Consider the following 26,527-nt stretch of genomic DNA (forward strand, 5'->3'; position numbering starts at 1 on the left):
AGTCTCGGTGTCAGGGGGAGACCCTGCACGAAGCCACGGATGCCGTCACTTCAGCTCTTCCCGTGTCGGGGACGCTGCAGGGTGGCCCTGAGCAGCTCCAAGGGGGCTCACCTCCTCCTTGCTTCTGGGAGGAGGGCCAGGAAGGGTCAGTCCCGGGGAGGCGGGGAGAGCAAGGCCCACTCTGCCCCCGGCGGCCTCCAGGGCCTGGGAGGGAGTGACTGTCACACTCCTTCTGGAGCACACAGGCTGCATGCATGGAGCCTCCCTTGCGGGAAGACGGGCCCCGGCTGTCTGGGGACACAAGGACAGAAGTGCTCCTTCAGGCTGCAGCTAGAGGTCCCTCTCAAATCCAGGTCCCTGAGGCGCCACTGCCGTGAGCCCCAGCCTCAGTTTCCCTGGCCGCGAGATGCGATGCCCTGGTGGTGGCCGGGGCGGTCTCGAGGGTCCCGGCTGCCGAGCCTGGGCTGATGTTTCCACTCTGCCTGGCCTGGGCTCTCAGCTTCTCTCCGTCAGAGAGAGAAGAGCTGGGACAGAGGGGTTTCTGCAGACATCACACCTCCAGGCTGCAGGGTGGCTGGGTTTCCTCCACCATTTCTTCACCATCTGTCTTCATTGGCGGCGGGGTCTGGAGCCCAAAGGATGTGGTTGCTGAGCCCGGGCTGCCTGGATTTGGACCCCAGAGCGTAACCCGGCACATTAGGCCCCCTCTGCTTCGGTGCCCTCAGCAGTGAGCGGGGGGACGGCTGCAGGACCCACGAGCATTGGGCTCACCTAGAATGATTCCCCTCCTGGACGCCCGCGTGGGGTCTGGAGCTGGGCCGTGTGGGGGGAAGGGCTGGCTTCCGTGTGCCCAGACGGACGCGCTGTGAAGGCTACCGCTCGTCCTGTGGGTAAGAGCAGGGACGGCCTGAGTTCTGACCCAGTTCCACCTCCTACCAGCTCCGTGACCCTGGGTGGGTTATTTGGACTCACTATCCCTCAGTGTCCTCATCTGTAAAATGGGGATGATGATAATGATGCCTCCCTGTGCTTGTTAAGCCCCTCCGAGCAAACCGTAATAAACCATCAAGGGAGGGGCGCCCGGGTGGCTCAGTCGGTTAAGCATCTGATTCTTGATTTCAGCTCAGGTCATGATCTCACGCTTCATGAGATCGAGCCCCACGTCGGGCTCCGCGCTGAAGGCAAGGAGCCTGCTTGGGATTCTCTGTCTCCCCCTCTCTCTGCCCCTCCCCCACTCGCCCTCTCCGTCTCTTTCTCGAAATAAATAAACTTAAAAAAAAAAGAAAGAAAAACCAAAGTACGGGGCTGCATTTGAAAACTAAAAATAAATAACAAACCATTAAGGGACCTGGTGTTTGCGGAGGGCTCACAAAGGCGGCCGGCCCCGGGCAGGTTCTCTGTGTTAGGTAATAACAGTTGACTTAACGTGTAGAATGGTTTCCTCACCAGCTGTGTATTGAAACGAACAGTGAGAGTATCGCCAGCGTTGTCAGCATTTTCGTTCTGGAGCCACCCAGAGCTGCGCTAACCTGCTGTCCTTGCTCTGTCCCCCCCCCAGCCGAGCCCCTGCCACTCATGGATCTCTGCCGCCGCTCCGTGCGCCTGGCCCTGGGGAAGGAGCGTCTGGGTGACATCCACACGCTGCCGCTGCCCGCCTCCCTCAAGGCTTACCTCCTCTACCAATGATGCTCTAGCCCCGGCATCGCCAGCACGACAGCCACCTGGTGCCGCCTCACCGAGCTACCGCCGTGCCCCGCGCCGCGGGCTGGCATCTGGCCGCGGGGGGAAGCCCCTGCTCTCCCTCTTCATCCTGCCCAGCGCCCCTGCCGGACACGGACAGCTCGACCCAGGCCCCCCTGTCCCCCGTCCTGACGTTGGCAGAAGTCCCCTGCATGCCGCACAAGGTCCCTCTTTGGAAAAGGACACATAGAACAGACTCCTAGGAAGCCCTGCGCTGAGCTCCGATCTGCTCTCGGGGTGGCGTGGGCTACCCCTGCCACCTGCCGGGTCCCAGCGCCAAGCGCAGATCCCAGGGGGGCTAAGAGGTGCTCAGATAAAGGCTGGTGCTGAGGCCGGTGGGGCCACACCACGGCAGACAACGCTCAGGACGTCAGGAACTCCCCACGGACTCCGAGGCAGAAGCAAACCAAGATCGGACCTTCCGCAGCACCCAGCATCAGCCCCGGCTGTCAGTCCCTTGGTACCCTCTATTTATTCTTTGAACAATAACAAAAGCCATTTATTTATTCCATTTAGAAAGGAAACCTTGTTTCAGTACCCTCTCTCTGGAGTGTTCTGGTGGTCCCTTCCACCTGCCCCTCCCCGGGATATGTGTGTGCCTCACCTGCCCCTCTCGGTGGGCCGTGCCCTCACAGGGGCACGAGGATGTCTTTGTTTGGGGCTCTGGACCTACAGTTTCCGGGGGGGCTCTGCTCCGAGTTCCCGAGCACGCCCCTCAGGGAACATTCGCCTCACGTGCAATACAAGAATCTTGGGGGTCCCGTCTGCAAGGGCTGTGGCAGCTCCCTGTGTCTCTCCAGGTAGCCACTCACCCCTCGGACTCGGACATCTTTGCACGTGGTTTTATTTCTTCAGTCTTCTGGGGGAGGGTGTTGCTGCTTTTGCCTTTCCTTTCCTAGCTGAGATTTCCCATGTGCGTCGTCAGAAGCCCTGGCCTTCTGGAGCCTCAACCAAGAAGGGAGGCTGAGTGGGTCTCCATCCCCAGAGAAACCAGGGGCAGGACGGGCTGGGGAGACCACAGAGAGGTGGTGCCCCACCGGAAGCCAGCGCAGGCCCCCACTTAGCGCCCCTGTCTGGGCTCTGCGCCCGAGTGGAACAGCCTCAGCTCACCACGACCCCCCCCCCCCCAGAGCCACACGAGGTGCAGGGCGGGGTGGGACGGGGCAGCCAACAGAAGAGGGTCACTAGCGCCCTGCCACAGCCCCCCCCACGTAGCAGCCCCCCGCCCCTGCCACCGCGTCCACCACCTTCTATCTTGAGGTCAACTCTCTTCGAATCGGACTTCTGTTCATTTCTGTACCAGTATAATAGATGACTTTATTTGTTTAAATGTTTAATATATATACATATATATTTGTCTGTAAGAATTATGTTTTAAACAGCTGCTGTAGGGTACCTTTAAAAAAAAAAAAAGTCTTCCAACGGAGTATATTTCTTAAAGCACAAAATTGGTACCAAGTCTGGGTGAGGAATGTAAATTGCCCCCTTATTATTTTGAGGTTTTTTCCAAGGGCGGGGGTGGGGGGGGGAGTGGGGAGGAAATCTTACCTGTAAGACTTTTAAAGACTTTTCCTCACTCCTGTTTCGGGGTGGGTCATGTTCTCATGAATGTTGCACACGAGAGAGTTCTATTTCTGCCGCTCCCAGCCTTACTGCCTTGGCCCAGCCGTCTCCCACCGACGCTGGATGAATTGCAGGCTCTTTGTCATTTCTCTGCACCTCTGTCCCCAAGCTTCCCAAACCCCGGCCCCACCCTTCTTTCCCCTCAGCCCAGAACCTTGTGACCTGTACAGTTTTGAAACTCCCGTTCTATTTTATGATGGTTAATAATAGTCAGTAACCTAATAAAGGAAAGTTTATTAAAAATACAAAGCCACTTTTGACTCCCTCTCTGTGTCTCGGGGGAAGGGAAAGGGCTGTGGCCAAGCCCTCCCTGCGTGCGTCCAGTTCTCAGTAGATGCTAAGGTGATCCCCAGGACCCTTTGGCACAGGGTGGGATGCCCACCGAGGCCCAGTGAGGAGGAGAATCCTAGAGAGGTGATCCTAGAATGTCCCCATCCCTTTTTAGAAGTTTGTGAGCCTGCAGCCCAGACTGAGACTTTCTGAGCCTGGTGGAAAGGATTCTGCACATCAGTGAGAGCCCCTGGCTCATCAGTCTGGCCCTATGGTTTGAGTTGACATCGTGGGCTTTTTAAGGGGCAAGATATGAGTCCCCGCTCTGCACACTCGGTAGAAGGAGCCTGTCCCGCACTCACCTTTGTGCCCCCGTGCCAAGCATGCATGACGCTAATGAGACTTCACGGTGACCCTTGTCCTGCCAGCTGCTGAGGGCAGGACACCCCCCTCATCCCCTAGCAGAGAAGACAGGAGGGGCGCCTGGGTGGCTCAGTGGGTTAAGCACCCAACTTCGGCTCAGGTCATGATCTCGCGATTCGTGGGTTCGAGCCCCGCGTCGGGCTCTGGGCTGACGGCTCAGAGCCTGGAGCCCGCTTTGGATTCTGTGTCTCCCTCTCTCTCTGCCCCGCCCCCACTCACACTCTGTCTCTCTCCCTCTCAAGAACTAAATATTTAAAAATTTAAAAAAAAGAGAGAGAAGACAGGAGACGCAGGCTTATTCAGAGGATCGGTGAGTGATCCGTGAATCTGCAAGAAATTTACTAGATACCATCTCATGTCCTGACTAGTTTCCCAAGAATTGGCAAGAAAGAATTTCAGCTCCCCGTGGGCCTGTCAGGATCTCGCGGTGCTGTGAAAAGCGCCCTGGTCTGAGGGCCCAAGACCCTCCAGACCAAAGTCCCGTGTCCCTTCTTCCTCTGTCAGCCTCCTGGTCAGCTCTCCTCGAACCACCTGCACCGGCACCACGTGGGAGGTATTGGCTGAAACGCACGTTTTCTCAGAGCCCCGCCTGAGATGAACCAGATCGACGTTCCTGGGGCCAGGCCAGGGATCTGCAGTTGTCTCGAACTCCCCACGCGACCTTGCCTAAGAGAGTTTGGAGACCACTGTTTGTGACCGTATCAGCTCTCTTGCAGGACAAGTCGCCGAGGAAAGGGAAATTCTTCTAGTGTTTCGGTGGGTTGTCCCAGCAACGAGCGCAGGGACTCCTGAGTCAGACCTGGGTTCAAATATTGGCTCTGACTCTCCCTCACCGCGTGCTCTTGGAGGAGCCTCCATCAAATGGCAGTCCTCACCCTGCCCGTCTCGTGGGAGGGTAGCAAGGGTGAGATGAGGCTTTAGAACAGGGCCCAGCACACTAGCAAGGGCGCTAACAAACGCTTTCAAAGCTCGTGCACTTCTGTTCTGGAAAATGGCAGTTCCTGGACCGGAATCGGTCTTTGAGAATGGTCCAACCAGCCCGAAACCAGCTTCGCAATCTTTCTTCTCGGGTCTCCAGAGATCCAGGTGGGTACTGGGGGACAGGGAGCCCTAGAGACCCTCCCCGGGTCTGTTTGGAGGAAAGGGGTGGTCTGACGTTATTTTTCGGTCGGAGTTCACGTGTGGGTTGCAGTCGGGACTCCGCTAGCTTTGAAGGACACAGCAGGGGGAGGAGCGGGGTCAGGCGGTGGGCGGGGGTAGGGGTGGGATTGGGGGTTGTGGATGCCCGGGGAAAATAAGGGCCTTTGTACGGCCTGGAGACTTCTGGGGGAGCAGGGTTTCGCGTGGAAGGGAGCAGTCTTAATAAAACCGTCTTGCAGAGCGGCCCATGTGGTTGTAATTAATACCCTGCCTTCGAGCAGGTAGCCGGCCTGGGGCTTGGCCACAGATGGGAAGAGCCCCCCCCCCCCACCCTCCTCCTGCACAAGGCTTCCCCACCCACCCTCCCTCCCGCGCCTCCTCGGCGGCGAGATGTGGAATGCGGACTTTACTGAACCATAAAGTATGCCGGGGGAGCTGGGGAGGGGGCCGAAGACAGAGCAATTAGTTCATGCTCCAGTCCAGACACCCAAACATGGTTGGAGTCCAGCTGCAGGGAATATTTGAAATAAATGAGCTGCCCGGGGCCAGGAGTTTGCTGTGTTTTCTGTACGGGGCCATGGCAACCAGAGAGAAATCATGAGCTAGGAATTGGGCTCTAGAATCAACAAATGATGTCCTGGCCGAGGAGGCCCAGAGGAAGCCGCTCATGGCTCTCTGAGGGCCTCGCGGGGCTCAGCCGCCGGCAGCCGGGCTGGCCTTGCGGTCCTCCCGGTGTCCTCAGCGGCATCCTGTCCCAGCTTCGGACCTCCGTGTCCTCGGCGGGGCTCTGACCTTTTCTCTTTCTCTCCTTTTTTCTTTCTCTTTTCCTTTCTTTGTTTAAGAGAACAGAAAGCTAACACTTCTTTGGAACCTTTCTTCCCGGGCCAGAATGCAGCAGCCGCTGCCAGTCTGATAGTGATTTTGCTGAGCAGAGGGAATGTTCCCGGTGGAAAAGCCCAGGCTGAGGGCGGCTGGCGGGATGGAGTCGGCGCTGACTTACCCTGGGTCTGTCTTCCCACTCGACCCAGCTGCAGCCCGTCCTGGGTCCACCTGGTAGGCGGGAAATGCAAAGACCTCATTTACCCCTCCCCTGACTCTTCTGAGGGTGGACCTTCCAGCCGTCCCTAAGATCGTGTCTTGTAGAGGCTCACAAATAGCGGGACCCAGCTTGGGGGCCCGAAGCTGAAGTTCACAGGTACCTGCACGTGAATCACTAGGGCACCTTCGGGAAAAAGCAAACCCACAGAAACTCTGATGCAGCACGTAGAGCCCAGGAATCTGCATCTTGAAACACTGGAACCCAGTCTGACGCCCTGCCCTGGGGTGGAGGCAGAGTTGGACCCAGGCAGACCCCCTGACCTTCCCCGTTTCCTTCAGAGGCTCACTGGGGCTGTGACTCAGAGAAGCGTGGAGACCACTGGTGTGGGTGGAAATCAGCTCCCCGTACCCTTCGTTTCAGAGCGCGTGCAAATGTCCCGGAGAGTGGGGGCTGCGTGGCCAGCACCTTCCCAGGTGAGGAAGTGCTCGTGAGCCAGGCAGTCTGAGGAAAATACCAGAGTGGGGGGAGGAAACCTCAGCCTGGGGCTGGTCCCCCGAGCGAGCCTCAGTTTCCCCGAGGCAATTAGTCCTGGAAAGCTGAAGCAGGAGCTCGGAGCTGGCCTGCAGGTCCTAGACCACTGCCCAGGCACCCTGCAGCAGGCCTGTCCACCAGGAGCTGCCCCTGATATTTCCCACGACCTCAGCATCACCCAGGACCGTGTCTCTCCCCGATCGTGTCCCCGCTCTTTACAGCGGAAGAGCAGACCGTCCCTTCTCCCTTCCACCTTTTGATAGATACTCCAAGCAAACCACGTTCGTGAGGTTCCTTCCCTTTGATTGCTGTTCCACAAAGTCACCATCGGGGTTGTGACCACCACAGCTAGAACCAGCTTCAGCCAAAAAGCAAAGAACTTCACTTTCGAGCTCGTCTGTGTGTCGTCCTCATGGCCACGGAGAGGGTCCTGGGCTCTGGAGCCGGGGCAGCCTGCGATTCACGCCCAGCTCCCCGACCCACGCGGGACGGTAACTTCCAGCAAGGCTCTCAGGCGCCCTGCCGTCCCCGTCTGTGACCCAGCAGGAGCACTTTTCTCCCCGGGGGATCTGCTGAGACACTAGGAGCCTAGGGCTGGGCGCTTCAAGGTCCTTGGTGCCAGGACTCCGACCTCACCCTTTTCCACTGGTTTTTTACAACATTGAGCTGGGGCGCCTGGGTGGCTCAGTCGGTCGAGCGTCCGGCTTCAGCTCAGGTCATGATCTCGCAGTTCGTGGGTTTGAGCCCTGCATCGGGCTCGCTGCTGTCAGCCCGTCAGCGCAGAGCCCTCTTCAGATCCTCTGTCCCCCTCTCTCCGCCCCTCCCCCGCTGGTGTTCTCCCCAAACTAAATAAATATTTTTTTAAAAATTGAGATGAATGGGGCGCCTGGGTGGCGCAGTCGGTTAAGCGTCCGACTTCAGCCAGGTCACGATCTCGCGGTCCGGGAGTTCGAGCCCCGCGTCGGGCTCTGGGCTGATGGCTCGGAGCCTGGAGCCTGTTTCCGATCCTGTGTCTCCCTCTCTCTCTGCCCCTCCCCCGTTCATGCTCTGTCTCTCTCTGTCCCAAAAATAAATAAACGTTGAAAAAAAAAATTTTTTTAAAAATTGAGATGAAGCTCACGTAACGTCACACTGACCATTTTAAAGTGCATGCTTCTGTGCCGTGAGCACGCTCACGACGTGCAACACCACCTCTGTCTGGTTCCAGAACATTTTTATCCACCCAGGGGAAACCCTGTGCCCATTGGCAGTCCCTCCCCATCCCCCCGCCCCCGCAGCCCGACCCGTGGCAGCCACCAATCTGCCTTCTGACTCGATGGATTCACCTGTTGCGCACAGCCGATATCAGGTGGATCGGACCCCCTGTGGGACCCCTTGTGCCCGGCTGCTTTCACTTCCAATTGCTTCCCCAGGGGGGTGTTCCCCGACACCCTCCCCCAGTGCTTCCCTTGGTCTCGATTTCCTCATTGGTGAAACGGAGAGAAAATTTCCTCTCTTGAGGTCACCGTGAGGATTCAGTCTCCATGAAGAACTTAGAGTGCAGCCTGGCCCATAGTAACTGGTCAGTAAAAAAGCGGCTCATGTCATGACTCATATGCCACACAGACCCTCGTGTGCTTGGAAGTCTCGTGAACAAGCCTTTCCTAGGAAGGCGTCTTGCCCGGAAGTTGCCCGGGTCCCGGAACCTCTGTCCTGCTGGATGGGAATGAGATCAGTTTTCGCAAAATCAGCCTCCTCATCAGGGAGGCAGAGTCCGGGGCAGTGAGGAGAGAGGTGGCCGTGCTCCGTCTCTCTGACCCCCCATTTCCACGTTGTATCAGTTTCCTGTGGCTGCTGCAATAAATCGCCACACACTGGGTGGCTTAAAACAGCCAGCACACGTTCGTCCTCTCCCAGTCCTGGAAGCCAGAAGTCCAAAATCAAGGTGTGGACAGAGCCGCGCTCCCTCCGGAGGCTCGGAGGGGAGAATCCTTCCTGTCTCTTCCAGCTTCTGGTGGCTCCACGCCGCCCTTGGCTTGCGGTCACGTCGCTCCAACCTCTGCTTCTGTCATCACACGGGCTTCCCGTCTGTGTCTCTGTGGCTGTCTTGCAGGGACACCTGTCACTGGAAATAGGACCCACCCAGATAATCCAGGATGAACCCACCTTGAGATCCTTAATGGCGTCGGCTAAGACCCCCTTCTTCACATAAGCGCCTATTCACACGTTCCGGGCTTAGGACGTAGACTTAATCTTTCTGAGGGCCACAGTCAACCCTCTACGCCTCCGAGGGCGGCCGTGAGGATTTACGAAATGACACGCATGGAAGACAGACCCCAGCGCCAGGCCCGTGGTGGGATTCCCAGTGGCATCGGCTACGGCAGCCCTCCCTTCGGCCCCCGCCTCTCAGGGCCGGTCCCACCGGAGCACGTCTGCTCTGGCACTGATGACCATTCTTCCGAGGGGTGGGCGCCCAGGCCGCGCGTGGAAGCCACGGGGCGGGGCACAGGCCTTGCAAGTTGGCGGCGGACAGGGCACCCGGGCCCTCCCTGGGTCTCGCCCTGACCAGCCACGGTGAGGGGTCCCGGGGTCTGGGAAGACACGGGCATTGTTCGGAGGCCGAGCCGGGGGACGAGGTGGCGTCTCGGTGCCCGTTTCCCTCCATCTTTTTGGGGGGATACCAAAGGAGGCGGCCCGCATCCTGAAGCTTCTCCGGCCGGGCCGGCTCCACAGTGATCGTACAAGGAAATGGAATGTGAACCCCAGGCTATTTAAAGAGCCAGGGAGGCCGGAGGCGCGGCTGGGGCCCGGCCAAGCAGGGTGCTTCAGGCCGGCACAGGCCCCTCGTCACACATGGTTTGATTTACTGGAAGGCCGCGAGCGACTCCACCTTCAGACGGAGAACTATTTGAAGCAGCTGCCAGATGTTGTGTCTGACTTGGGTTTTTACAACTTGCTTACTGGTTAGCAGCCTGCCTCCCGCCGGAGTTCAGCTCACCCCGGCGGGTTCAGGGCCCCGGCGCCGGCCCACGGGCCTCGGCGGAGTGGTCTCGCTGCTCCCCACCCCCGTGCCGCCCCAACCTGTTCTGCCTCGAGTGCAGCCAGGGTGGGGGCCCAATGTCCAAAGCGTCAGACCTGCCTGGGGTGGCCGTGTGGCCCTGGCCTCGGGGTGTCTTGCCAGGACCCTAAGCTCGTGGAATGTTCTGTCTGATGTTTACTGCTGGGCCCTCTGGGACAGGCAGGGTCTAGAGCAAACCTCGAGACCTTGAGAACAGCTTTGCAACGAGGAGCGGGCCCTCCAGGCCAGGGTTGTCCCCCCACCACACCCCCCACCCAGCCCTGGGCGTGGCCCGGAAGTTCTGGACACAGACCTCTCCCTTTCTCTCCTGATCTATCCTGGCCCTACCCACTGATTTCACTTTGGCCACTTGAGACCGGCCTTTAAAAAAGAAAATTTTTTTTTAATGTTTATTTATATTTGAGAGAGAGAGAGAGAGAAAACACGTGAGTGGGGGAGGGGCAGAGACAGCGACACAGAATGGAAGCGGGCTCCAGGCTCCGAGCTGTCAGCACAGAGCCTCACGTGGGGCTCGAACTCATGAACCTGATCATGACCTAAGCCGAAGGTGATCGCTTAACCAACCGAGCCACCCAGGTGCCTCAGAGACCTTTCTAAATGGAGCGTGGAAGGACACAGGGAACCAGGGCTGGGACCACATCTCATCCGGGGGTTCTGGAAGCTTCCCAAACCTCTGGAAATTCTGATGAACTTCCACCAGAGAGGCACCAGGGGGAACAGCCGTCGGATCCAGGCCACTGCGTCAGGTCAGAGGCCAAAGCAGTCAGTTGGGATGGGACGTGCCCCACGTGAGACGGCTGGGGTTCACGGGACTCGGGGTCGGGGGTGTTTGCCAGCCCCTCCCCCTCACCGAGGAGGCCTGTGGCGGGAGGCGCGCGACTCGAGTGTTCACTTCCTGAGGCCACTTGGAATGACTTCTCAGAAGTTTGCTCCGGAGCACAGCGCGGGTGACAGGGGACGGGGCGGGGCAGGTGAGGAGCCGGGAGGGAGGGAGGTTGCTGTGTGATTAATCTTGTTGCCTGTGAAAGCACACTTGCGCCCGTCCAGGAACCCCGAACGCAGCCAAAGTGGACAGACTGTTCAGTCCCCTCCTGAAAGGGCCAGAAATGTTTTGTCCACTGCGCAGGAAAACATCCTCTGCTAGCAGGCTGGAGTCTGGCTCTCCCTGGAAGGAGCCGCCTCTGAGGGCCACGCTGGGAGGAGCCGGGCCTGGTGGCCGCACGACAGAAGGAACAGCATGCCGGCCCTGGGACCCTGCCCCCTGGGGCGCCTTTCCCGGCAGCCCTAAGGAGTTTGACTTCCTGCCACCCACCCCCAGCCCTTGCCCCCCACCCATTCGGAGTCCTCCAGGAAACCCGACAGAGAGAGGATCGTAAGCAGGGGGCCCTCACCCGCGAACCGGACACGGTGGCAGAATTTAGGAAGTTTCCAGGCTGGCCCGCTGCAGGGTGAGGCCGACAGAGATCTACAGGCCGGGGGACTTCAGAATACCAGTCGCTGATCCTGTGAGGCTGGGCCTCACCTTTGGGGGGTCTCCATTTCCTCTTCTGCGAAGTGGGAAGAACCACTCCAGCCCAGCTCACGGTGTTGCCAAGGGTCAAGGAGAACTGGGTTCGAGGCAACGCCTCGAAAAGTTGCAAAGCCCACACAGGCCCAAGGCGTTGTAATAGCCGTTGACGAGAGGGGGGGGGGGAAAGATAAGCATCTTGGATATGCCTGTGCCTCCCCGGGGACACCCCTCCCTCTGGTCCCATGGCTTCTCCTCGTGCCTCCTGCCGCCGTCCCTGGAAGCTTGGGGGGGTTCCCTCTGTAGGCATCGCCCACCCCCAGTTTCCAGGAAAGATGAACTGGGGGGTGGGCTGGGCCAGCAGACCTGCCCAGAGTCACCTTTAAAGGACAGGTTTCCTGGCCACCTGCGGGGGAGACAAGCAACATTTTCCTCCAGGAGGTCCTGTGGGAGTAACGAGAAAAGGGGCCACAGCCTCTGCTGTCCCGTTTGGCAAACACGTCTTGACCCCCTGTCTGTGCCGGATGGGGATTCAGACTCCGGAAAGCAGGCTTCTGAGCAAGGAGCCCAGTGGATGGGCGCAGACTGGCAGGTGTGGGAAATGGGGCTCCAGGGGGGGCTGGATGGCCCCCACCAGGAGATCAGAGCAGGGATGCCCTACCAGGGTTTTGAAAAATAAATAGGAGTTTTCGGCGGGGGTGGGGATCGAGCCCATTTGGGCAGGTTCCTCTGTGAAACGGGGGTGGTGACAGGTCCTGCTCGTGGAGTGGCTCTTGCTAGGAAGTATCTGCCACACAGGGAGTGCCATCTAAGGGTTGGAGATAATAATAGTAAGAATGCTGTCTGAGCTCACAGCCTGTGTGCCTCCCCCAGGCGGCCCCATGAAGGAGGCTTAAACCCAGAACTTCGGGGACCCGGGTCATTTATTCTGCTTACGTCCAGAAATCCTCCCATCTCTAGGCAGCTCCTGGTCGAGGCTGTGGCTCTGACCGAACCGCCCTGGGCGCTCCTGTCTTGAAATCCAGCCGCAGTCAGTCCATGCTCTTGGGGAAGAGCCTGAGCCTGTCCGTGTGGCTCCCTGAGCCCTGCCCTCTGGGGTCCTCTTTCCCTCGGAGCAGTCGCGGTGGCTACTCTGAGCCCACGCATTGCAGAGCATCCTGGGAAAGGAGGGGGGGTGCGGTTTGTGTGCTTCTTCTGTGCCTGGTGACGGGTCCCTCAGGCACTCACAGTGTCAGCGGGTCAGCCCAGGGACGCTGCCGCCATGCCTCGGGGCCTGGGGGGCAGTGGACGGCAAACCCCAGCACCCCGGGGTAAATCGAGGCTGCCTTCTTCCTAAGTCGTTCCTGGGCGGGAGCTCCCGCTGGGCCCTCTCCTTCCCGGGGGTAGTAGGTTCCAAAAAAGACGCAGGGGAAAAGATCTGGGCTCCACCTGCGGCTCAGAGACTCCTGGGTGGTCCTGGGAAAACGAAACCACCTCTGTGAGCCTCACAGCCACCCCCCCAAAGTAGGCACGAGCCTACCGTCCGCCTCCACCAACGCCACGGGTGCGTGGCGAACTCGCGTGTGCCGGCAAAAGCACTCACTTTGCACACGCTGATGCATGCTATCCCCTGGACAGCGCTGTCTGGCGGGTCCACCGTGACCTCGGTTGCTCAGACAGGCCACACACACACACACACACACACACACGGTCTCTCGACCCCCCCCATCCCCGCAGTCTCCCTCGTCGGGTGGCTGAGGACAGCCCGCTTCCCTGCAGAGCTGGGTTCTCATTCGTTCAGGGGGGTGCTGGGTGTGGCCCCTGGGGACAGGGTGGACCCCCCCCCCCCACCCAGAGCTTCTCCTATCACAGGAAGGAGAGGGCAGGTGTCTTCCAAAGCAGAGGCTGGGATGGAGACCTCGCGGAGGTGGGGCGGCGCGCCGGGTGCGAAGGGTGAGCCGGAGAAACCACGGAAGCTGAAGGAAGAGCACGAGGCCTCTGACCACAGAGGCCCCAGGCCAGGGCGATATCAGGGCAACGCAGCACACATGTGTACCTTTAGTGTCGGGGTGGGAGTGGGAAGGCAGGACGGCAGGACAGCAGGACGGCATCAGATACCAGGAGAGGCTCTGTTCCTTCCTAAAGCCCCAACCCAAAGGGCCGCGGGGCCTGCTCTGCCGTGGGCTCTGTCCGTGCCTGGTTCACAGAAGCCAGGCGTCCACACAGCACCCTGAGCACTGGGCGCGCTCCGTCCCAGGCAAGCCTACAAGGGACCCCCCCCCCCCAGCCTCCCCATTTCTCAGAAGCAGAAACCAAGGCTCAGAAGGGTGCTGGGACCGTCTGCTGGGGTGGAGCCGGGTCCCTGCCTTTGCCACCCCCACTGGAGCTCTCTCCTGCCCAGGTCTGGGCCCTCCGGCTCTGCCCCAGTGTGCCCACGTAGAAGTCTCAACCGCAGCTGCCTTGGCCCTTCGGAAGGGCTGGGTCAAGGCCACTCTTGCTGCCTTTTCCTCCTCGTGGCCACGCTCCGAAGGTTGAAGGGGCAGAATGATAGCAGAGGCAGTAATATCGCGGAGCTTTCGCGGTGCGCCGGCGCCTTCCCAAACTCTTTCTCCCCCTTAGCCACGTAGTCCTCATCCTGAGACAGACGTTCTGTGTTCTTGCCCATTTTACAGATGAGCACGCTGAGGCCCCGAGGCGGCCAAATGCGTCATCCAGACGGGAACTGGCAGGCTCAGGCCACGCCCACCCTTGCGGCCACATCGATCCTCATTTTCTCTGAAAACATCCCGGTGTCCAAAAGCAACGTGCACGGCTGACCTCGCCGGTTACCTTGGCTTGCCCGGCCCGGTATCAGTTCCCAGCTTATTTTTATGAGCCGCTTCATCTGCACACGGTCTTCTGTTCTCAGTAAATGGGGCTGCGCATTCCAGGATGGCCCCGAATGATAACACCCGCTGTCTAGACGGAGGCCAGCGCACTGACACTATCATAAATAAAAATAGCTTTGTGTTCTAGTCTCTCCCCAGAGCCCAGGGAGGGGCAGACAGACTCCCCGCGGGCTGGCGAGGACAGAGCTCACCCGGCTCCCTGCCCCCAGGCCCATACCCAGGGCGCCCCGGGGAGCCCCGGCTGCCAGGGGCGGGAGGAAGGAGGCCAGGCGTTCCTGGAGGGGCACACAGGGGCCCTGGGAAAGCATTCGCCCTCTCCTTGGCACTCCCCTTTCTCCGTGGCTGGCAGCTGCTGCCGGGGCAGGGGACACCCAGGTGGCCCGTGGGGGCTCTCACTTTGGACTCCCAGGGCAGTGCTCCACTACTGGTCCCAAGGGCCGGAAGACACTGGTCTGGGAGACACTGCAGACCCAGGCCCCGAGCCACTTGGGGGTTTAAGCTGAGAGAAAGGCCGGCCCTCCCCGCAGCACAGACCCTGAAGCTGGCCGGGGTCCAGAACACTGCTCAACCCAGGAAGCAAAGGCATGCGGTCAGATGCTCAGCTGCATGCCTACTCCTTTCTATGCCGTTTGCCCTCTGTGCCCCTTCTTTCATTCATTCGCTTATTTGGCCTCTACTTACCCCTTGAACCCTGCCTCAGGACCGCCCCCGAGGAGCCCGGTGAGGGTGAGGACTGGGTGCGAGAGCAGCAAGCAGGTGGAGGGACCTCAAGGCATCCTCTGAGCTCAGTGGGGGTTGGGTATAGCTGCACACATCTGTGCGTGTGCGGAAGTATACAGGTGCCGCCCTGAGTGCGTCCAGGCCAGTGTGGGGTTCACATAAAGGAGGCTTGCCTCAGCCACCCAGAGACACAGGCCTGCATCCTGACACTTACCCACACGCCTCACATAGGTCAGTTTGGATGTGCACTGACAACAGTGTCCTCACGGTGGAGGCACCCTTGTGCAGTACACAGCCTTAACACCTGTACGAGGCGGCCCTGTGCTACCTCCGCCTGCTTTCCGCCAGGCCCAACTGGACTGAGTCTCTGGAGCAGAAAACCTGGCTCCTCCTTGGTCAGTAACATCTTCGTTTCACCCCCTAGTATGGCCTGGAGAATCCCAGGGGGCCAGGGGGCAAGCCGGAGAGGATTTACACAGAACCAAGAGGCAGATACTTCAAAACGGACCTCTCAGAAGAGGAAGAGTCAAAGAGAGGTGGGAGCGGCAATGGGCCCCACGGGGGTCAAACAAATGATGGAGGAGGTGAGGTCGCCCTTGTGAACCTGCATCCAGGGAGGGGCCGCAGATCAAGGGTGCATCTCACCAGGGACAGGAGCTGAGGGCAAGGATGTGGGGGGGGAGGATAATGGCTCACCCAGAGGCTCCAGAGAGAGGACAGCCAAGGACCAGGGCAAGGGAGACCATACACCCTGAATCTTGCTCCCCTCAACCCCTACCTAACCCACAGGAGGAGCAAAGACAGAGAGCAGAGGGGAGCGGGAAGGGACAGAGCAGAGAGTCCGAACACTTTCAGTGAAAACCGAAAGTGAAGGAAACTGGAAGTCGAGGAAGGGACGATTTGACAGAGTGCAGCTGGGGACCGAGGGACTGGAGCCGTGTCAAACCACACTGGGCCGTTCGATAAACCAGCCGCCGAGCCTCCTACCTAGTGAGCAGGGCCCCGTGCAAGGCGCCGGCCTGCTCCACCTCCCCACGCTCTTGTAGCCCTGCCTTGACATTGGTGGGGGCGGAGACTGAGGCCCCGAGGGGACAGGCTTGCCCCAAGTGGGACTCCGGCTGGGAGGAGGCAGGGCCTGGGTTCAGACAGAGATGCTCTGAATCTTCCTCCTCGGTGGCCCACGCTGGCCTGGCACCAAGTTGGCATGAGAGCTGGTACTCAGCTCGGGGCCCCCCGGGCCCCGCGGCCTCACCCGGCACCTCCCGTGACTCACACCTCCGCCTCCCACAAGCAGTTACTGAAGACACCGAGGGTGGGAAGTCAGCAGGCGACACGCAGCCAGCCTCTATGGCCTCCAAGCTGCCTGGCCACCGGACGACCAGACAGGACACCGAGGACACCTGGAAAGACAGGAGACACTGCAAAGACGAGACCAGAGGCCAGGTTCCTAGGTCCGCACAGGGCACTTGTCAGATGCCTGCTGGTCCTCCCTCTGACCTCTCGGCAATGGGGAGCAGGCCCCCGTTTAACAGCAGGGGAAACTGAGGCCCAGAGGACGATGGTGCTGGCCCAAGGTCACACAGCGAGGAGGCGGCAGATGGGACTCCATCTGGCTGATTCACTACCTTCCTGGAGAGCAGCTGGGGACATCAGCTCCTGAAGACTCCCATCCCTAGGGAGGGTTTATGGTGCTGACGTCCTGGGACCACGTGGGGTGGCCTTCTGCACACAAGTGCCTTCATCCCCCTCCCCCGACACACCGCCCACCTCCTGCTTCCCAATACCTGGCTCGGGAGGATCCCTCTGCTAAGGTGGAAGGTGGGAGAAGCCCCGGTCCCACATCTGCCCGGCCCTTCCTTCCTCCACTGCCTCAGGTGACCGATAAGACCTCCGCCCACCTTCCCCACCAAGCACCTGCCCTTTCCAGGAGCTTCCAGCGGCACCCTGATTTCCCCTTGGGGAGCCACCGGCCTGACACCAGCGTCTTCCCTGGGACTTCTGCAGGCCGTTGAGAGACAAGCTCCCTTCCCGCTGGGAACCTGAAGCTGGGAAGTCAGGACCCATCTTGCCCCCGCCCCTCCCAGGCACAGCCACCCGAGAACGGAGCTGGCACAGAGACACAGAGCCGACAGGGGGGACGTGCGCCCTTCTTCGCCATCATTTGCACACCTGAAGCCAGAGGTGCCTCGAGCGAGTCCACTCCCCACCCCCCACCCCCAGATTTTTCAGGCACGGGAGCCAACAAATTCTCTCTCTTGCTTGGAGCCAGTTGGAGCTGGGTTTCCATTCACCTGCAGCGACACGAGTCCGGAGTCAGGCCCCACTGTCCCCACCTCTCCACGCCCCAAAGGATGCCTCTCGGAGGCAGAACTGGCTTTGCCCGGCATCCTGAGAGAAGGAGGGCATTACCCGTGGTACATCTCAGCGGAACGGCTTCGGGCGGGTAGCTCAGCCTTGCTGAGCCTGTCTCTTCATCCAGGAGGGAGTGATACTAATTTCGAGGATGGAAGCAGCTGGACTGAGTGCCCCGTGCTGGAGGGTATGTCCATCAACACCCCAACAGGAAACTGATGGGTCTCTGAGGTTATTCAGGGAGCATTCGTTCACGAGGTGGGGTGTAGGGGAACCGAGAGGGGAAAGGAGACTGTAGGGTCCCAGGGCCGGTGCCATCAGAGCCTTACCACCAGAGGCACCAAAGGCCCGAGGCCCAGAATAAAAGAGTCATGCAGACAGGACCCTTGTCGGACCTTTGGTCACAAAGACCCAGCCAGTCCGTGAGGGCTTTGCGGTGGGCTGAATAGTGTCCTCCAAAGTTCATGTCTGTCTGGGACCTCATTTGGTAACAGGGTCCTCTCGGATATAATTACTTAAGGATCCTGAGACGACGAGATCATCCTGGATTTGGGGTGGGTCCGAAATCTGACCGGCGACCTTACGACAAGAGAGGAGACAGACGCAGAGAAGGCCATGTGACAAGGAGGCAGAGAATGTCATGGTGTTGTCACAAGCCAAGGATCGCCCGGAGCCACCCGCAGCCTGGAGAGGCCAGGAAGGATGCTCCCGGAGCCTCCAGGGAGGCCGGGGCCCTGCCTGACACCTTGATTTGAGACTTAGTGACCTCCTGAAGGAACTTCTGCGGTTTACGCGCCCCCGCCTCCCCCCCACCCCTCGCCCTGTCCGTGGTACTTCGTTGTGGCAGAAACGAACACAGGCATCGAACGGAAGGAGCCAGGAGAATGGACACCTTGCCCTCAGCCTCCTCCCTCTCTCTAGCCCGCCGTAGGGCTTCCCAGCCAGGAGGTGGAGGGCACAGGAGCCCCTTGTCCGCACGGGGCACCCTCGAGGCAGGAAGCAGGGGAAGGTGGCGTCAGGATCCGAGGGGCAAATAGAAGATACGAAATCATACTCCTTATCACGGTGGCATCACACCCAGACCCCAGAGCCAAAGCGGTGGCTCGTCTGTCCCCCAGGCTGTGAACACAGAAGCCACAGAGACCTCGGTGGACGCCCAGCCTGCCAGAGGGCGCAGGGGGCCCTGCCCACCCCGCTTCTGTGCCGCCTCCCATAACGACCACGTTGGCCCCTGTGCGCATTTACCCTGCCCGTTACCACACGTGCATCTGCGAGATTTCTCTAGACAGCCACGTGCGCCTTCTTTCCCACGCCCCACGGACCCTGTTCCGGACCATCGTGGAATAAAACACTGGAAAAGAGCGTGTCCATTTGCAGAAGAGTGCCCGGGAGGACCGAAGCAGGTGCTTGCTTGGGGAGAGGTAGGGCTCCGTCTTCTTCCGTACGATAAATACCACGATGGGTAGAAGACACACAAATAGGCAGGATTCGGGTTTTCGTGGAAGCTCCCCCCCCCCCCAAAAAAAAAAACCGTTCCAGAAGCAGCGCGGTGACTCATAGTTGCCCCCAACCAACACTAAAAGTGGCCGCTCTGGAGAGAAGACCGGCCCAGGTGGGAATGATTCCCACGCCGCGGGCCCTAATTCCAGCCCTTTCTTTCCCTCCTGAGAAAATGGAGCTCATCACGGGTGGCCGAGAGCGAGTGACATTAGTATAGGACTCCAGGTTGCAAGTGACGGAATGCCACCTCAAACCTGGTCAAGCGACACAGGGGATCTAAAGGTTCCTGCGTCGGAAAGCTCAAGTCGCTGGGGGCTCGACTGGGGTGGTCGGGAGGCACCCTCGGCCTCCCTCAGTTCTGCGTCCCTGATCTCCGGCGTGGCCTCCACCCCTGACGTGGCCAGATGACCAGCGAGTGCTTCAGGCTTACGTCCGTCCTCAGCTGCCTCGGTGGAAAGAGGGGTCTTCTCTCCCCCTGAGGTTTCGGGAAGAGCCCCAGAACCCCAGGCCCCCCCCCCCCCCGCCCCATGGCCAGGGAGACGTGCTGTTCCGTGTCCTAGTCACCTGCTCCACCCACACACAGGGAGGGCCTGAGAACGGGGCGGGAGGTTCCCAGAGGAAGGGCCAGGGGCTGTTCCCCGGGGAAGGGGAAGGAAGGTCAGACAGGGCAGGCCGGACCTCGTGGCCCCTGTGTTATCTTCCTGCGGCTGCTTGTACCAAACTGCCACGAAATGGCTAAAAACAACCCAGATGTATGATCTTTCAGTTCTGGAGGCCGGAGGTCTTAAAAATCAAGGTGTCAGCAGAGCCGATTTCTGGAGGCTCTAGGGAAGAATCCAACGGCTTACTTTTCCCAGCTCCTAGAAGCTGCCTGCACCCCTTGGTTCGTGGGTCGTGGGCCCTTTTCCATCGCTGCACCCACCCCTGTCCGCCCCCAACCCTGTCCTCAGGCTGCCACACAAAATATCATTGGCTGGACGGCTTAAAAGAATTTTATTTCTCACAGATCTGGAGGCTGGAAAGTCCAAAGATCAAGGGCGGATCTGGCCCATTCAGTTCCTGAATGTGAAAGCCTTCTTCTGGCTTGTAGCCAGCCACTTTCTCACTGTGTCCTCTTGGGGTCTTTCCTCGGTGTGCACACAGCCGGTGGGGAGAGGCAGGAGGGGTGGAGACAGGGAGAGAAAGAGGGAAGAAGGAGGGGCGGAGAGAGAAAAAACAGCCTCTCTAGTGTTTCTTCTTAATAAAGACACTAATCCCTTGGGATCGGGGCCCCACCCCTGTGACCTTAATTACTTCCTTAGAGGCCCCAGCCCCAAATACAGCCACGAGAGGGCTTTGACATGTGGATTTGGGGGAGACACAAACTTTCATACCACCTCTGTCCCTTTCGGACCCTCCTGCCTCCCTCTTGAAAGGACTCGTCTGATAATCCAGGATAATCTCCCCACCTCAAGGTCCTTAATTTAACCACCTCTGTAAAGTCCCTCTTGCCGTGCTAACTATGGGTCCCAGGCTCTGGAGGCTCAGGACGGGGGCGTCTCTGGGTAGACGTTGTTCTGTCTTCCACGTCCCCACCAAGGATTCATCTCATCTAACGCACTCACTTCAAGCCCTAACTTGCAGTAGCAAAATTTTCAGACCTACCTCAGAGAACTGGGGGCCCCCCATGAGCTCCTGCACCCCCCCATCCCTTCCTGCAGCGGAGAAGGCCGCCCCTGAACTTTGACCTATGCGAATGAGGCCAGCACTCTGCCCTGCGGGGGGGCCCCCAGAGAGCCTTCTCCAGAAAACACCCCGGGATGCAAAGGAGCAGAAGTCCACTGGCTGATGAGAGCCAAGGGGACACTGTGCCCTCAGTGTCACTGTCCCTGGAAGTCACAGGGGACCACTCCCAATGGAAGGAGGGAGGGAGGGGACTCAGCCACTCTCTATGCTTTCTCACATCCACCCCACGTGGACTCTCGGGGCAGAACTTCAGACCCAAGAAAGAGCGCGAAGATTTTATTGTTTTTAATGTTTATTTCTTTTTGAGAGAGAGAGAGAATGGAGGAGAGGCAGAGAGAGAGAGGAAGAGAGAGAATCCCAAGCAGGCTCCTCACTGTCAGCGCAGAGCCCAACGCGGGGCTCGAACTCACGAACCGTGAGATCACAACCTGAGCTGAGATCAAGGGTCAGACGCTTAGCTGACTGAGCCACCCAGGCGCCCCGAGAGCGCTAAGATTTTAAAAAAGAAAATAGGTAACGGATAAACGAAGGGGCAGGAGGGGCGGGTCAGGACACGGTTCCCTGGGTCGGCGCCTGTAGGACCCACTGGCACATTGGGCGGAATCCCGGTGGCCTCCGCGTGGCCTGCTAGGCGCTTGTTGGCACGGAGCTGACCCCGCTGCACACGTCCTGGGGTCTCGGCCATCCTGGGAGGAGGAAGGAAAGAAAGGCGCTCCTCTAGGGTGTCCGGCAGGACTGGCGGACCAAGGTCCCCTGCTGTGCTCCCTTCCCCCATCCTTGACCTGCCCCATAAAAGCCCAGGCCTCCCTGCGTGCTGTCAGAGCGGACTCCGGGGCACTGAGCTTCGTCGCCAGGCTGGGCAGGGCCCGTGGCATTTCTTTCCCGTGGGAGGAACGGGTCCTGGGGGCGAGGAGCTCAAGGGCGCCTCCTGTCCCTGCGGGTTTGTCCCCTGGCGGGATTCCAGAGCGTGGAATCCTGCCACCGAGGCCTCGGAGACCCAGCAACTGGAAAGATTTTTTTTTTTTTTCTTTAAGTTAATTTTAAATTAAAAAAAAAAATGTTTTTTAAGTAATCTCCACACCCAGTACGGGGCTGGAACCCGCATCCCTGGGATCAAGAGTCGCAGGTTCCGCCGACTGAGCCAGCCAGGCGGCCCTGGGGGGGGTTTTAAATGACTCTCCAGTTAAATCAGTGAGACTGAGCCTTTGGGGCCCTTTTCGGGGTGTATGAGCCCAGGCACCGCAGCGGCCGCTCGGTTGGCACAGGCCCCCGGCCAAGGCCAGCCGGCCACACCCAGGGACGAGCCAGGTTTTTCCTGAGTGGAATGTACCAGGTTTTTCCTGAGTGGAAACAGGGTTCAAATCCCATGTGCCCCGTAGGACCAAGGAGCCCGGCAGGCCATCCGGGTCCCACAGCAAAGGTGGGGGGGGGGGTTCTGGCCAGCAGCCGGGCAGGAGAGGAAAGAGGCTGGGAGGCGGCCACAGCTGTGGCTTTCTCTCCTCCACCCCTCCCTCCTTTGCAGGGACGAAGCCCACCGAAGGACACACGGGCCGGCCCCACCCGCAAGGACAAGGGACTGGCCTCCCCATTCCCCACTGATCCCAGGGCCACCCACAGCCTGGACTCACATCCTCCCGGCCCTCTCCCACCCCCATGGGCTGTTTCTCCTTCGTTCCCTGCCCAACACCAAGCCAGGCATGCAGTTGGTGCTTCATAAACGCTGCGTTCCTCTCCTCCTTCGCACCGTGACCGGAGTCTATCCAGTCCCCGCTTTGCCCCAGTCGGGTCACTCGTAAGTTAGTAACTAATAATCAGCACGAACTGAGTTGCCTGCCGCTGGAGGAGGCGGCCGGGGACCAGCCAGGGTCGCGCACACTGAGGGATGGGGACCCCGCCCATGCTGCCCCGGGGAGGTGCGGCCTATGCCTGAAGTCCAAGGCCATCCTCAAACTCCCCCCCTCCCCGGGGAGGACCCTGCTGGCACCCCAATTAGAAAGGCACCCTTGTTTGCTATTTGGGGCTTCAAACAAGCACAGCCGTGTTTTGCCAGCTGCCAGCTGCCAGCCTGGCGGCTCAGCCCATCCCACAGCCGGAGGCCCGAGCAGAGAGCCCAGAGGAGCCCTGTGAAGTCCCCCCCTTGGCTGACAACCCTTCCCTCTGGCCTCCCACCAGGGAATCCCACCGCCCCCGGTGTGGACGGACACCCCAGAGCTGGGGAAAGAGCAGCCCCTTTCGAGAACACACGCAGCCGGGCTTGGTCCTTCTGGAAGCCACTGCACACAGTTCTTGGAGGCCGGGACCACGGCGTTCTGCAAACTGGCATGGGCTTTGGGGCACAAAAGGGGCACCAGAAGACCTCAAGGTGTCACACCCGGGCCCGGTCCTGGCCACCTCTCACACGGGCAGGGCTGAGGGGGCCCTGGGGGAGCGAGTTTAGTGCCAGCTGCTCCCTTGCACTTGGGGACCAGAGGTCGGACAGCTGGGATTAGTCAGAGATTCCGCACCGGGTCCTCAGCCAGCCCAGCCATGGGGACCTTCTCCAAGTGGAAACCTCGGCCCGGGCTTGGACAGGAGTTGCCTGTGAGCTGGAGCCGGTCCGATCCACCTGGCCGGAGACGCTGATGGCGGGTCTGTAGGGAGAACAAACTGGGCTTTGATGCCTCCGACCCTCAGAGAGGGGGCGTGGCTCTTTCCCGCTGGAGCCGGGACCCAAGAGGTGGGCGCTGAGATGCAGAGGTAGACAAAACACGTTGTCCCACCCTGGAGGGATTCCGGGCTACACAGCACGTCTGCACAGATGCCGTGGAAGCCCAGAGAAGAACCGGGAAGATGTCCCCCCGCCCTCCCCACACCGGGCCAACCCTCGCGGGCCGGGGAGCCGGGCGGGAGCAGGCTGGGGCAACAAGAAGGGGTGAAGAGGCCTCGGCCGGGGCTCGGGAAGGCGTGTCCCCGTCTGTGTGGCAGACCCTTCCCAGGGCCCGTCACGTGCCAGGCCCGGAGAGGCCTGGGCCGGCGTGCCAGCCCCGCACCCGGGAGCCACAACAGGCCGCAGCTGCACCTGCCCAGTCCCCAGCCAGGGGAAGTGAGTCGCCTCTTGAAGCTCCTGCAGGCTGGAGCCCAAAGGGAGCACACAGGAAAGAGTTTGCAAGTTTCACGGCCACTGAAGTCAGCTCGGGCCTGGGGAGGGCCAGGGCCAAGCCGGCAGGTTCTAATTAAGGGGACCGGGCTCCTTGCAGTGGCCTCGGGGCTGGGGGTGACGCCAGGCTTGCAGAACAGCCAGCACTGTTTTGCACAGTGTCTCCCGGCAACGGGGGCCGCTCTGCTGAGAGCCGCAGCCAGCCTGGCGGCACGGCCTTGTGAGTGGCCAGGGCCGGGTGCCCATCCTGGGCTGGAGCTGGGCCACCCACTCTTGCCATCCCCTCGAGGGACTGCCCCCCCCCCCCCGTCAGGCTGACCTTGGGGCACACAGATCCCTGTTGGGCTGAGGGAAAACTGCTTTCCTCCAGCCCAAGGCAATGCTGTCGGGACCCAAAGGAAGTAAGGGCAGGGCCTGGTTCTGGGCTTTACCACTTTGAACCGCCCTGGGCAAGCATCCTGATACCATACCTGGCACACGCACGTAGTGGTGCACCAAAAAAAGGACACGTAACTGGAACCCAGTATCTAGATCGTGCCTAGCACACAGCAGGTGCTCAGAAATGTAGGTGGTTCAGTGGCACGCAGTAGGCGCTCAATATGATGCACGGAGCCAGTAAAGGAATGAAGTTTGTCTGGGCGTGGCACGGTGGGCCGCAGAAGCAGGGGCAGTACCCGAGCCCGGGCAGGACGGGCCCCAGCGAGGTTCCTGCCCCGCGGCTGGGGGGCAGGGGTGAGGGAGGGACGCGGCCGGCCGCTGGTCAGACAGTGTGAGTCTGGCCTCTGAGTGCTATTCCCGGTAGTTCCTCTGATTCACAGCTGTCCCAGGGACAGTCACGGCTGTGTCAATAAATATTGGTGACTCCGAATGACCTCTCCGTCTCGCAGGGCCATTAAGGCCTTCCTGCCCCTCCAAAGACCCAGTCCGGACCATTGTTGCTGTAGCCAGCGTGTCACTCTCCCCTCCAGTTCCAGGGCCTCGGCGAGTGAGGGACCCGGTGAGCCCGTTATCCAGGAAGCATTTGCTGGGCCCTCGCTGGACATCCTCGTTCACCCAGAAACTCCCAGACCTCCTGGGCATTCCTGGGGCGCAGATCAAAGGCCCGGAGCCAGACGGCCCTTTCCCCCACACCCCACTCGGGTGTCCCCTTCTGCCTCCTTCCGTGCTATAAAAGGACAGCAAAGACAAGCTGTCCTTGCTCCTCTCGTGGGTCACACCTCCCAGGGTTTAGATTGAACGAGAGTCTGAGTTCAAAATATTTCCTTAGCTGAGCCCCCTTTACAAGAGGCAGATATTACAGCGACAGGAAAGCACCCAGGATGTGCGTCATCTCCTCGAGTCAACTTGGAAAATATTGACAGGATGGGGCGCCTGGGTGGCTCAGTCGGTTAAGCGTCCAACTTCAGCTCAGGTCATGGTCTCACGGTTCATGGGTTCGAGCCCCGTGTCGGGGTCTCTGCTGACAGCCCGGAGCCCGGAGGCTGCTTCGGATTCTGTGTCTCCCTCTCTCCCCGCCGCTCTCCCACCCATGCTCTGTCTCTCAAAAAGAAATCAACGTTAAAAAAAATTTAAAAATATATTGACGGGATGCTCTCCATACGCCAGAAACCACCAGCAGACCCCAGACAGGCTCGGTCCTGCCCTCAGGGAGTTTGCAGTCAGGAGGCAAAGCGGAGGGTTGAAGATGACGCGGGATGAGGGCTTTGGGGGGCAGGTCTGGGTGCCGCCGGAGGCATCACGAAGAAGGGAGCACCGTGCGACCCGACATCACGTGTAATTCTTGGTGGGATCCTGGGCTGAAGCGGAATAAGGACAGCGACTAATTTTAGGAACGATTGGAGAATTAAATCATGGATTGCACATTATATACCTCTCCCGCGTCACAGTTAAATTCCTGGGTGTGAAAATGGAATTTGGGTCATGCAGCAGACTGTCCTTGATCTCAGAAGGCACGTGTTTAAATAGTCAGGCGTGAAGCGTCATTGCGTCTGTGATTGACATGAATATTTAGGTGTTCATCGAGGAGGCCCGCACCTGCAGGCTGAGCGGGAAGGAAGGTACCAAGTAAAGCAGGGGGAGGGGACGCAGGACAGAGGGCAGCCCGGCTAAGGCCCGCACTCGGGGACTGCTGCATGGGGAACGAGCTGGGACCACGAGGTCTTGCGGGGGCTGCGGCAGTGAGCAGCCGGGCTGAGGGCAGGCTGGCGGGATGCCGCAGGCCCGGGATGGTGGCAGTAGGAGTGGAAAGAACCAGGCGACGCTTGGAAGGCAGGACCCCCAGGGCTGGGTGCCGGCTTGTACGTGGGGAGGGGGGGCGTGCAAGGGTCAAGAGAACTCCCGGTTTCCGGCATGAGATCCAGGAGAATGGAGGTGCCACTGTCAGAGGTCGAGTCTGAGCGAGAAGCAGGTTCCCAGGGGGAGGTCGGGAGCTCAGTTTCAGACACGCCGAGTTTGGGGCTTGGGGGTGTCTCGGGGCCCCAGGAAGTTGCAAACCGCCTCTGCCCAAATAACCGGGAGACCAAAACTCTGAGCTCGGGCCTGGGCTGGGGGACGCCGTGTCCCCTCAGCAGTGCCGGCCAGACCCGCCGGACGGCACAGAGCTGCGGCCCCGGTGAGGTCCAGGGCAGACAGAGGGAGTTCCAGAACAGACGCCGTGGCTGACTTGCCTGCGTTTGTTTTCCCAGGTTCCTGTCCGTCTGCCGGGAGGGCTGGGGTCACAACGTGCTCCCACCCCCCTCCCCCCGGGGCCGTGATGAGCCAGGATTCCCAGATGCACCGGGAGGCCACCCACCTTCTGTTCCAGGTCAGAAAGGTCTGACTTCCCAGAACTCGACGGAGATGCAGCCACACGTCTCAGCCCGGGTTTTCTACCTTCCCACGCGTTTAGTCTATTCAG

At 60.0% G+C, this 26,527-nt stretch overlaps 2 protein-coding genes and 1 long non-coding RNA gene across 4 annotated transcripts in view; 2 read left to right on the forward strand and 1 right to left on the reverse strand.

The window, feature by feature from the left end:
- Positions 1-3,616, forward strand: part of SPSB1 (splA/ryanodine receptor domain and SOCS box containing 1) — a 67,135-nt gene extending 63,519 nt beyond the window's left edge. For both annotated transcript variants that reach the window (XM_045475588.1, XM_045475589.1), the window contains exon 3: positions 1,559-3,616. In XM_045475588.1, the coding sequence (XP_045331544.1) occupies positions 1,559-1,686 (128 nt within the window). In that variant the 3' untranslated portion in view covers positions 1,687-3,616. The remainder of the gene's footprint in view (positions 1-1,558) is intronic.
- A 6,849-nt stretch (positions 3,617-10,465) lies between these two features.
- On the reverse strand, positions 10,466-13,992 carry LOC123597158. The gene is made up of 2 exons (XM_045475590.1): positions 13,367-13,992; positions 10,466-13,286 (listed from the first exon to the last, which is right to left on the reverse strand). The coding sequence occupies exon 2, from the start codon at positions 11,639-11,641 to the stop codon at positions 10,466-10,468; it is 1,176 nt and encodes a 391-aa protein (XP_045331546.1). The 5' UTR covers positions 11,642-13,286; positions 13,367-13,992.
- Positions 10,695-14,324, forward strand: LOC123597159. Its single transcript, XR_006712000.1, has 2 exons — positions 10,695-10,795; positions 13,983-14,324. It is a non-coding gene; the product is annotated as an uncharacterized LOC123597159 (long non-coding RNA).
- The last annotated feature ends 12,203 nt before the right edge of the window (positions 14,325-26,527 follow it).

Source organism: Leopardus geoffroyi, chromosome C1, assembly GCF_018350155.1.
Source record: "Leopardus geoffroyi isolate Oge1 chromosome C1, O.geoffroyi_Oge1_pat1.0, whole genome shotgun sequence".
NCBI lineage: Eukaryota > Metazoa > Chordata > Mammalia > Carnivora > Felidae > Leopardus > Leopardus geoffroyi.

Coding starts and splice junctions, on each gene's coding strand:
- LOC123597158 (XM_045475590.1), bottom strand. CDS start 11,641: ATGCCTACAGAGGGAACCCCCCCAAGCTTCCAGGGACGGCGGCAGGAG.